The sequence below is a fragment of the Terrapene carolina genome, unplaced genomic scaffold (assembly GCF_002925995.2).
Source record: "Terrapene carolina triunguis isolate 2854851 unplaced genomic scaffold, T_m_triunguis-2.0 Scaffold84, whole genome shotgun sequence".
NCBI lineage: Eukaryota > Metazoa > Chordata > Testudines > Emydidae > Terrapene > Terrapene triunguis.
In genome coordinates, this window is record NW_020664435.1 from 40,588,184 (window position 1) to 40,600,699 (window position 12,516).

Consider the following 12,516-nt stretch of genomic DNA (forward strand, 5'->3'; position numbering starts at 1 on the left):
CCTGGAGTCCTTTAAAGTACCTAAGGACTCATCTGTCTTCTCATTGAAAAGGTGGGTTTCACTGAAGGGCAAGTCCTCCTATTTTAGACCTCTGTGGGAAATCCCATGTAGCCATGACTCATGGTGCATCACAATGGCCATTGCCGCTGCCTTAGATGATGTATCTGGTGCATCAATCGCTGATTGAAGTAGTTCTGGGCACCAGCTTGTCCTCTTGAATAAGAGCCTGGAAGTTAGCTATGCTGCTGTGGTATCTTGTCTACGAAGTCTGTGAATTTGAAATAGTTTAGATAGTTGTACTTAGCCAACAGCACTTGATAATTCACTATACAAAACTGAAGGAAAGTAGATGTGAAGACCTTTCTTCCTAACAAGTCTAAACATTTAGCTTCCTTGTCAGAAGGAGTGGATTTAGGAGACTGTTGTCTAGATCTCTCCATGACAGCCAGGACGACCAGAGTTCAGCACAGAGTGGGTAAAGTGAAATTCCATTCCCTGGGCTGAAATGTAGTACCATTTATCTGCTCTCTTGGGGGCAGGGGCACATGTGGCTGGTGTATGCCAGTCCACTCTAGCAGATTCTAGACTAACTTCATTAACTGAAAGTGCTATTTGACTGGACCCAATGGATTGCAGGATTGAGGGTCCTGGATCTCCTCTAGGGAAATCTGGAGTTCCTCTGGCACCCTGAGCAATACATCTTGAAATTGTTTATGGTTGTCAGGGTGACTGGGTCATCAGGAAATTAAGACAATCTTGTCGGTACTGGCAAAACCAGTTTGTAGTCCTCCTCCTCCATGAGGTCAGGAGAAAACTCTGACCGCTCTCTCAGAGGGAAATGGTGGAGTGACTCCCTGGCAAAATGCATGGGCTCTGTATATCTGGCATAGGGATACCATGTTCCCCAGTATGGTCAGTAAGCAGGGTCAGAAGCGGGTTGTGGAGGTCCGCAAAACATGCTGTACCACTGGTCCCGAGATAAATACTGAGGTGGAGGTTGGTACCAAGAGGCTCTGGATCTCCTGTGTGGACTAACATTTCTTGGAGGAGGAGATCATTGTGGTTTGGATTCTCATAAGAAAGAGGAAAAAAGGGTCCGAATCCAATGGTGGTATGATGGTTCTGATGGAGGAAAGGTGCAGTGGTAGATGGAAGAGGTGCCAGGTTTCTGTCACAGGTAACATCCTGTGGGGAGTCAAAATCTCTGTAGTGAGAGAAAGTCCTGATGATTGGGGAAACTGAGGCTCAGGAAGAGGCAGGATGTCTTCCGGTGTAGCATATGTATCTGAACTCCCGTTCGTGCTGAAGGGACTGGAGGAGAGATGATGTGTGGCTGGTGCATGAGACAGTGACAGTACCACCAGTGGTTGAAATTCTGATTGTGTTGGAACTGACAGATTCCCAACTTTTTGATTTGGACAGTACTAGTGGAACTGGCAGATAGAGTCCTGGTTTTATAGGCTTAAGAGTCATGACCCTGGGACTTAGTATATCCTAAATCCTATGGGTTGAATGAGCAGATTTTCTTAATTAAGGCAGAGCTGTATAAGTCATCTTCAAAGCAGACTTAAAGGGAGACCTGCTTTTATGCTTGTGCAAGTGTTCTCTGCCTTCCCAACGAGACCCTGATGAGGGGGTCTGTGGGTATGGACTCCCTTACACCAGAGTCAAACCTTATGGTGGGAGGTGCAGGCTGTATCGCTTCAGGCTGATGTAGTGCGGGAGGTCCCTGGGCCTGGGTGTGACTCTGACTTCATGGCCTTCTCCATGGAAGTGCTTTCTAAGCCACAGTTCCCGCACCTCATTGATATGGCTAAGGAAAGAGTGGCAGATATTACACCTAGCTGTGACGTGTACCTCCCACAAATAGTACAAGCAGTGCTGATGGTTGTCACTGACTGAGAAGGAATGGGGGCAGGACACACCATTTTTGAAACCTGGAGTTCTGGGCATAGTCCAGTACCCATAACAGGGTATGTGGGGGGATAAGGGGTGGGGGAATTCCCCAGGGCGGGGAATATAGCTAGAAAAACTCTGCTAAAAAGAGAAGTTACTCACCCTGTGCAGTAACTGAGGTTCTTTGAGATGGAGGGAGGTTGTTTGGGCCTTTGATCAAACCCTCAAAATTGTTGTTTGGGGAGGGTTGTTGGGACACAGACAACTGAAGTGGAGGTGGTTGATGCCTTGGAGATCTCTGCCTCTGCCATTGTGTATCATAATGCCTCAGTTGTTGTGTGTAGGGGGGAGATATTGTGCACTGGGAAGAATAGTATCTATCCTGTTCTTTTTTCATTGCAAGTGTATATATACCCAAAGTATGAAGGGTTGCCCAAGAATCCTTCCAGGTGTGGAGGGTCTCACCCATCTTTGGGGCGAACAGCTTTTGGCCATCAAAGGGGAGGTCCTCCACCGTAGATTGCCCCTCCCTGGGGAAGCCAGAGAGGGGGAACTATGACGCTCAGCGCATGACTAGAACAGTGGCGGTGGAGCAAGCCGCCATGTCTGCTGCATCTAAGGATGCCTGTAAGGCTGTTCTGGCGAGATGATGACCCTCAGATATGATGGTTTTGAATTGTTCCCTTTTGTCTTCTGGGACGTAATCAATAAAGTCAATGAATTTAGAATAATCTGAGTGATCATATTTAGCCATCAATGCAGCGTAATTGGAAATCCAGAATTGCAGAGTTGTTGATGAGTAGGCCTTGTGGTCAAAAAGATCTAGTCACTTCCATTCTTTGTCGTGTGGCGTGGATCTGAAACGATGTTGTTTACCATGCTGATTGACTGCATCAACAACTAGAAAGTTTGGTGCTGGGTGAGAAAATAAAAAGTCCATCCCCTTCGAGGGGATGCAGTATTTTTTATCCACTCTTTTATAGGTGGGCAGTATAGTTGCCGGGGTCTGCCGTACATCTGACTGGTTCCATCAGCATGTCATTTATAGGAAGTGCTATTTTTGAAGCAGATGAGGTGTGTAGAATATCTAGTAGTTTATGGTGTGAATCTGGGATACCTTCTAGAGGGATCTCTAGGGAATATGATTCCCTTGAACAGCTCCTGGAAGTGTTTGAAATCATCATCAGCTCTGGGCAGTAGAGGCATTATGTTCTCGTCCGGGGAGGAAGAGGAAATGTTGGCTGGGGGCATCGTCTCCTGTTCCAAGGCTTCCTTGTGTTCCTCAAAGCTCTCCTCAGGGAGCTCTGATGGTGCCGCCACTGAGCATGGTGGGGGAGACCTGATCTTCTCCCTGTAGGAATTAAAGGGCCTAAGGTATTGTCCCCTGTATGCTGCCCAGGGGGTCCCAGTAAGGCCACGGCATGGGAAAGGGCATAAGTGGTGGTAGACAAGGGTGAACATACCAGGAATGGGTGTCCATCCTGTGTAAAGATTTAGTCTGCACAGTGGAGCCTAATGTGTAGTAGTTTGAATGGGAAACTAGAATGGGAATGGCAAACTCCTCACTAGAAAATGGAGGAGCCAGTGGTGAAGTGGGTTGGCATGGTACCATGTGCACCGGAGAGACATCAGTGCCGAATAGTGGAGACTGCAGTGTCGAAGAGACAAGTAGATCCTTGCATTGTAAGAAATGGTGTGGTGCTGCTGGTTTCAGTGCTGAAGTGGTTGGTGCAGTGACACTGCTGCAGGTGTGGGTGTTGGTGCTGACCTCTGAGCGCTTTGTGCTACTGAAATAGGTGGGGGCGCCATTGGCTGTGGGAAGTGTCTTGGTGCTGCATCTGGCTCCATTGGTGCCATAGTGGAGGAGGAGGTTATTTGTTTGCCTCTTGACTCTAAGGCTAGGTCTACACTACCCGCCTGAATCAGCGGGTAGAAATCGACCTCTCGGGGATCGATTTATCGCGTCCCATCCCCGAATCGACACTCTTACTCCACCAGCGAAGGTGGGAGTAAGCGCCGTCGACGGGAAGCCGCAGAGGTTGATTTTGCCGCCGTCCCTACAGCGGGGTAAGTTGGCTGCGATACGTCGAATTCTGCTACGCTGTTCTTAAATCGACCCCCCCCGTAGTGAAGACGTAGCCTAAGTCTGACTGCTTGAGGTCAGTGGTTGTCCTGGACAAGAGGATCCCAGTACCTCGTATGTACTCAGCCGCAGTGTGGTTGGTACCAAGGGTAGGGAATGACCTGAAGACTATTACCTTTTTGTTGGGTCTTTCAAGGGAGAAATTGATTCCTTGGAGCCTTTTTGGATGAATGAGCATTCTTGTGTGGAAAAGATCATGCCTCTGGAGATCTTTGTCCAGAGGGGGTCTGCTGGTCAGGATCAGATGCCAGGCACAGAGACTTTTCCATGAGAATAGGTTTGAGACACAAGTCTCTGTCCTTTCTGGCTCAAGCCTTTAGGTTGCTGTAGTGAGAGCACTTCTGAGGTATGTGTGTCTCACCTAAGCAGCAGACACACTGAGTGTGTCAGTCCAACATCAGCATCACCTCCCAGCAGGAATGGCAACACTGGAAGCCCGGTGAAGCAGGCATACTGGAACTATGGCGGTTCAGCTGTATGGGTGAATGGTAACTATCCTAACTGGCAAAAACAGAGGTATAAAAAGAATTTTTTTCTAACAGAAAATAAATGGGGAAAGAAAGGGTAAGTAACCATAACTAATCTACTAAAACTATTCTAAGAAGCTATTCTAAGCACTTCGAAACTGTTTTTGCACTGCTTGGAGCTCTGTCTCAGGCCAAGGACAGTTGAAAAGGAATTGAGAGGAGTCAGGTCACATGTGCTAGACAGGCGCTGACAACAGCGCGAGACAGGGATAGTGCATGCACGACCCAGATGAGCACTGCTGCTGAAACTCTCCGATCGAAGGTGCAGGGGCACATTCACCTGAAGTGGAGCACCTACAGAGACACTCCTCAAAGAAGAACTATTAACTATGAAGAACTATATACAAAATGCATTAACGGCAATCTTTGAAATATTTCAGATTCAAGGAAATCAAAGGAGAGCTACAGACACTGGAGGTTCCGATCCAAGCTATGCAGCAATAAAAAGTAACTGGAAAGCTGGTGGGTTTCCTCCGCCATTTATGCCTTCGGTTGGAAACAGAAGGAGGGCAAGGGCATATGCACGGACCAATGGACACCGCTTGCAAGAATGCTCTGACTCTGTGTGCATGGAGAACATACATAACCCACAGTGGAATACAGATAAGGACCGGCACTCAAAGAATACCTGTTTCATTCCATTTTATATTAAATTTAAATTTTAAATCAATATGGACTTCAGTAATTTTACAGCCCTGGGGAAAAAATAACATCAAATTGCTGGATAGGGACACTTTTTTCCTGAAAAAATGCTGCTAAAATTAACGGGAAAGATTCTTCCTGCACAGCCTGGCCCCTGGAAGCAGCTGTGGCAGCGTAAAAGGACTAGAAAATCCCTGGATCTGGTCGGGGAGAATTCCCCTGGCACAAACGGCAAAAGCAGGCTCTCACAGATGGGGCCAATGGTGGGAAAGATGGGGCTCCAAGACATAGCACTACCAAGTTTTTGGGCAGCATTGCCAGCCATATGCAGTTTACTTTGGATTAACATAATGTAGGCAAGCCCCAAGGGCTGCCTAAATTATGCTGGGGGCTACACTGGCCACCAGAAGATCCCAGAATAAGGCCACAAAAGGTATCTTAAAGTCACTTTAGTTCTGTCTTCCCCTGAGTGCGACTTCTGTGCTGTGACTCTTAGAGGTCCAGTACAAAATTACACCCTATATTAGAAAAAAACTGCTATATTCTAATTTGTGCTTTGAGTTGCAACAATAACAAGAACTAAGGCTGTGGTCCTGTAAAGACTTATGCACTTGTTTAACTTTGCTGTGATTAGTCCCACTGAAGTCTCACAATGCATGAAGTCAAGTAGGTCCATAAGTCTTAGCTGGATCGGGCTTAAAGATTATTCATTTTTAATTCAAATAATGAGTCATTAGAACATTTTACAGGTATTAGATTTAGTAAATCATATACTACATTCTAATTACTTTGGAATTTCTGAAGCCATGAGTAACCATTTAATTACCTTGAATTTTCATCATCACAATATTCTGGCGTTTTAAAAATAAGCACTACCTCTTCTGTTGTATGAAAATGAAGGCATAGTTTTGGAGATTCTGCATATCCAGACTTACTTCAAATCTTTGCTCTATATATTCTCCTTTTACTATTTTTTATTTTTTTAAACAAATGACTGAATTCCAGTGGCATGGGTATGTAATTATCATAATAGCAATTTCTAGTTTCTCTTTTCCTTTTGTAAATTTTATAATCAAGATATAATTCAAATTTTGTTTAGTCATTTTTTTACTTAAGAAAACAAACTCTTGATATTGAACTTGATTTTTCTTGCTATTTTGTCCCTTCATTTTGTGCACAGGTATACACACACACAAAATGAGTGCTGGGCTCCCAGCATAAGTCTTTTAAAAAAAACTGTCTAAGCAAAAAACTTTTTAAATAATTTGCTTTGTAAAGAAATTTTACAGGGTAGTGTAATCTAGTTTTTGGAGTAGGGGAATGGGAGTCTGGACTCATTTCTAATTGTAACTTTGCCACTGCTTTACTGTGACACCCTGGGCAAATTACAACCTCACTGTGCCTCAATTTGGTATCCATTTATAAAATGAGTCTAAGACATACTTCAGAGGTATGTTGAGAGGCTTAATTAATGTCTGTAAAGCACTTTGAAATCCTCAGATGAAATAAGTAATATTATGGAATTATAAAGACTTTGAATTGAAATAATGAAAAAAGTAGGTCAAATTTTGGAACTTGATGAAGTCCCTTTAACTATTCATCTACTGACCGCAAAAGACAAAAATATCCTTTAATTGAAGAGTTGGAATAAGACACTGCTGCTGAGCTATTGTGCTAAAAAGATCTGATATTACAATCCCTCCTATCTCATTTATGACTGTGGCCTCAGGAACCAGATAAAAGTAGTCATTAATTATAATATGTTGTAATTTAAAGGGTCCAAAAGAAATGCTGGAAAGCAGGTATGGAAGATATTTCTAGATGTAATAACTTACCATATATACTTGTTGATAAGCCGAATATTTTTGGTAAAAAAGTGACGCATCAAAGAGCGGGGGTCGGCTTATAAACGGGTCTAGACCGAAATTTTATGATTTTAAACTCTATGGAATCATTGAATTGAATATCTAATACATTGTCATTTTGTTTATCTGGAGCGTCTGCAGGCCTGGAGCCCCTCAGAACGGCGAACCGCGGCCACAGGGAGCTGAGGGGCTCCATGCCTGCAGACGCTCCAAGTAAACAAAACGTCCCGACCCGCCAGTGGCTTACCCTGATGGGCCGGGAGCCAAAGTTTTCCAACCCCTGAAATATAGGGTCGGCTTATGAAAGGATCACACAGTTTTTGCTATTTTTACCTATCCATTTTGGGGGGTCGGCTTATAAACAAACGGGCTAATGAATGAGTATATACGGGTAACTGTAATACCTAGACATTAATTACCTATTACAATTTGAGGGTTACATGTGAAAGTGTCCAACCTCAGAGAATTGCTTGTGCATGGGTGCCACGTACAATTCCCAAGAATCACCAAAGAGTTAGAACTGCCAATAGTAATAATAGCTGAGAAACATCTACAACTGCCAACAGCAACTTTTTTTTTTTTTCAAAACCAGCATCAATGGAAAAGTTCTTAGGTTAAAGCAAACCCATAGTCATTTTAATTAGTACATTTATGCTTTCATGATCTAGTTACTGTTTTATGAGTAAAAGTATATATCAGTTCAAGCAGTGATATGGTGATTTTAGAAGATTAAGCATAAAAATGCATATTAACGTCTAGTTCTAATATTGTTTGAAGGTTGTCTAGCAAGAATGGAACATAGGATGTTTAAATAATCACTGCAACCTCCTTAGGGAAAAAAACACAGTCCAGTTATGTTTTCTTTTTCTTCTCCAAATTCCCTGCTGAGCAGCTCACTTGCTGGCAGTGTGCTCAGACTGTCAGAAGTAAGAAGTACTACACTCAGCTATAATTACTAATTTAATGTCATACTGGAAGTGCAGCACAGCTGTGAAAGAGAGAGACCACCAGGGAGTTCCACATTATCCCTGTCTCACTTAGAGAGGGCAAAACTGTTCGAGGCATGAATAGGAAATGCCCTCTATTAAAAGAAAGAATTAAGGAATAAAAAAAGTAAGCAGCAGCTGTCAGAATCTGACAACTGTTGAAATGTACTGTTCTTTTAAAATTCAAGACATCTGTAAATGTATGTTATGATACCTGTTGCCATGAAAGTGATGATGTTATTGTTAAAATCTCTCCTAATATAAAATCACAAGAATTGTGTGTCAAGGTGAAATCTAAGGGATGGGATTGGATCACAAAATATTTAAAATGACAACAACATTAACACATCAGGAGATTAAACAGGTGTGACAAGTCAAATGAAAGAAAAATTGAGAATGGTGCAGAAAGCAATAAAGTTGTCAATAATTAGTCATTCCAGTTGGCCCCTCTTCCAGAAAAAAATAATTTTTGACTCATGATGACAAATCAGAGACAGAGATTGAATATGCTTTTCTTACTGATTTATTACTTTCCTGGTGCATTAAAGTTCTTGGCATAACAGATTACCTCTTACTTACAGGTATTGTAATTGCTGAAGAAAGATGTACAGAAAAAGATATTGAGCATCATCACCATTTTGGTCAACATTTTTGAGCTAGAGTGTCTAAAATTTTGACTCCCTATTAAGCACCTAGCTCTCCTGATTTTCAGAGGTGCTGAACACACCCGGTTCTGAATGATGTTGACCTAGAGTTCCTATTGAAATTGCACGAAATGATTTCAATGGGAGCTGTTAGTGCTCAGCAACTCTCAAAATCAGGCTCCTCATTTGAGTGCCTCAATGTGAATTTAGGAGCCTATCTTTAATCATCATTTGAAAATTTTGGCTTAGGTGACTTCCTAAAGGTCACATAATAAATCTGTAGCAAGACCTGACTTCTTAGCCCTAAGTCTTCACCACAAAAGACTCTTCCCTCTCTCTAATACTTCCTTGTTGCTCAGATACAATATCTACGGATGGATTAAGAATACATTATTAATTGTGAGTCTTTCATTCTGAATGTAATTTCAGGGCTTTATTACTGCAGAAGGTGATTTTAATTAGCATCAGGATAAAACTTGGCAGATAAGTTACCACACCAGATAAGGTGTGAGATATTTTTATTTTTTGGTTGAATCAGTTAAGCAATTTCTTTAAAGATACTTAACAGGAGAGGGAGACATATTTTGGTGATGTCAGAGGCTTCCACGAGAACTAATTAAAAATGGCTCACTTTTCTTTTTAAACTATAATTTTTCAGACACTTCTACATGTTTCAAGAGTAGTTTGAGACTCTACTCCTACCGAAGATGCAACCTTTGAAAATGTGGATGTAAATTTAGTTTTTAAAAAGGTGTCATTTTTAGTTAGCTCTCTTAAAGAAGCATCTGACATCACCAAACATTTGTTTCCTTCCCCGCTCAGCATCATTAGAAATTTTTTTCTAACATACCTTCTATTTTGTGGCAAAACAGAAAATAAGTAATGTTGTGCAATGTTTACATTTTTCACTCATAAGTAATGTAGCCCTCACAAACTCATGCCAATATAATCTTTATACTAAACCCAGGCTTTGACCCTACAATAGGATCCACATAGGTCAACCTCACAATCCTTCTGGGTTCCATACACACATGGGGTTCACCCACATATAATCCAGATTCTACTACTCTACTTAAAGATAGAAAACAAATATTTTGTGTAAAACACATTCAGAGATTTAAAAGATTGCACTTTAAATAGTAACCTTTAAATATGAATAAAATTACTTTGGGTTAAAACACTGCAGGACGTTAATGCATGAAGCAGAAGATACTGTCATCTAGCTACCACAGTGATTTGGATCCTATAAGAATCTATGGTAAAGATCGATAGAAGATTGCAGTATACTCTCCTGGCCCTTTTAAATTGACACAGCTCAGGCAGACTCTGGTGTTCATAGAAAAAAGAGTACCGTAAAACAAAATAAAAATGAAATTTTTCCATTGATCAGAACTGTTTGCAAAACAAACTTTTTTTAAATGGATCCAAGAAATGCTGTTCTTTCTCCGAAGCTTAGATTCTGCCTGAGCCCTGTCAATTATTTTTTTAAATGTACACAGAGTGCTAACCTGTCATTTTATCGGTGCACCACACTGCCTTTGAGGGTACTGTAGCTGCAGAATATTTGATCTCAGGCCCTGATGCTGCAGGCTCTCTCTGCTCACAACACCCACTGAATTGGCTGCAACACTAGGCCTGCTTTGATCTACAATTGACAAATCAGATTCCTTTTTCAAAAAATACCATTTCAGCCATTTAAATGTTAAACTGTAGTTTTTTTGGCAGCATTTTTATTTGTATTTTTCAGGTTACCATTAAAGAAGGAAAAACTATTAGAAATTAACGGTGAAATCCTGGTGTTACTGAAATCAATGAGAGTTTTATGACAGACTTCAGTGGGGCCAGGATTTCACCCTATGTTAAAATAAGGATTATTGGCGGGATTTTTGAAATTGCTCAGCAATGGTCTAATTCTACTCCCATTAATATCAATTACCATTGACTTCAGTGGGAGCAAAGTTAGGTCAATACTTAGTGTTTTTGAGAGTTCTAACAGATACTAACTGTATTTGTACCAACAGGATATATTCTCCCATGTGATGTATACCAGTATTCTACAGACTCTCTACAACACGAGGACACTCAGAGTTAGACTCCATTGAAATCTGAATACCCTTGATATTGTCTGATTCTGTATTATTTTAACATACTGGGATATTGTGGTTTTTTGCATTTATATTAAATTATCACAGTGCTGACAGCAGATGTCTTCACTGTGCATTAGCTGCCATTCCAAAACAGTGGAGGGTTAAATCACTAAGGTTTGAAAACACAAGTGGTTATGCTATAAAAATAAAAATAGACCAGAAAAATAAAGACAGTTCAAGCTGTGGTCTTGAAGGATCTCCTGCAGAAGGGAGATAAATGCAGATATTGGCTGTCATGATGATTCCAATTCACATTTGGGAGCTGCTAGATGGATGATGCTGAAAGAAAATGCATGAGGATCTGAACTGTCCAGTCATTTCCTCTTGGAAGGGAGAGAAAAATAATACTTAGCAGAGAGTTTCTCATGGGTCTAAAATAAAAGCCTTTATTTGAGTCACAACGTACCGTTAGTAGCTTTCACCGCTACAGCAGTTGATCACGTCTGTCTCCAACTCATCAGTGCCGTCAATGTGATTTACACAGGAGGGCTCCAAAGCCCAGAGAGGACACCGTAACTAATGCTCCATTTAAACAAAATACCAAAATGGGTCCTGGGACAAAGCAAAACAGGGTCTTTGACCCCACGCTGCTATGTGATCCCACACAGTGATATAATTCAGGAATTCCTTACAACTGGGGGAAGGGGAAGTTCAGAGCTTACGATGAAAACAAGAAAATAAGCAGACTGCAGTCTTAATCTTTTCCAGTATTTTGAAATTCAAATTGCTAGGAATCAATTTACTAGGTCATATATAATATATAGTGGAATATTCAGTTTCCTGTATATACCTGCAACAATTGCTCCTATATCTATTATTCAATCAGGGCATTTGATTACAGATGTGAAACCATTAATAAAATGTGGATCAAAATTTTGTTTTGTAATTAAAAAAAGATTTAAGAATTAAGTTTATTTTAAAACCAAGAAGACTGAAGTGCCCAAAAGAATTGAGAAGACATTGACGGAGAGAGAGACTACAGGGTGGAGATCTTACTTTTAGAGAAACATTTTCAGTAGCTGATTCCTAACTTGTACCCACAAAAAAGGAGTGGGAACCTGTCCTGTGGGTAACAGCCATAACTGCATATGCATACAAGTCTGTCACAGGATCACAGCTATCCAGCTTGCACACACACATACAGGCTTTACTTGTAATGCCGAGGTGCCCACATTTCAAAATTTGTCTCAATGTTACAGTCACACTAGAAAGGATGTCATTTCTATCAAATAAAATGGATTATCCATAAGGCTACAGCATGAAAAGTGGCAAGAAAAAAAGAGAGGGAAGGAAGCAAGAGAAAACTTTCTGATACCACAGTCACAACAATAAGCTTTTCACACGGCAGGAACAAGAGGAGCTGGGAAGAGGAGAGGAAAAAGGGAGGATAGGTGGAGAAGAAGAGGTGGATTAGTTCACTTACCTCTGATGTCACAATCTCACTACAGAACAGTAGATGAAGCAGAGTTGAGAAAAGAGGAGGAAAGAGCAGTAGAACAACAGAAGGGGAAAGAAAGGTTAGGTGCACAAGAGCACCAATCATACTCGTCCTAAAATGGGTTAGCAGCTAAGTAACTGGACAAGAAATGCAAATTCACCATACCTTTTCTTTTTCACTGGCTTCTCTAGCCACAGTAGAGCCCTGAAACAGAAAGACTGGATCTAA

The 12,516-nt window shown here is 41.4% G+C and overlaps 1 protein-coding gene across 1 annotated transcript in view; it reads right to left on the minus strand.

The window, feature by feature from the left end:
* The window catches only part of PIP4K2A (phosphatidylinositol-5-phosphate 4-kinase type 2 alpha), a 201,586-nt gene that overhangs the window by 30,404 nt on the left and 158,666 nt on the right, over positions 1-12,516 (minus strand). Inside the window, exon 6 of the mRNA XM_024199516.2 lies at positions 12,454-12,492. Coding sequence (XP_024055284.1) covers positions 12,454-12,492 — 39 coding nt within the window. The remainder of the gene's footprint in view (positions 1-12,453; positions 12,493-12,516) is intronic.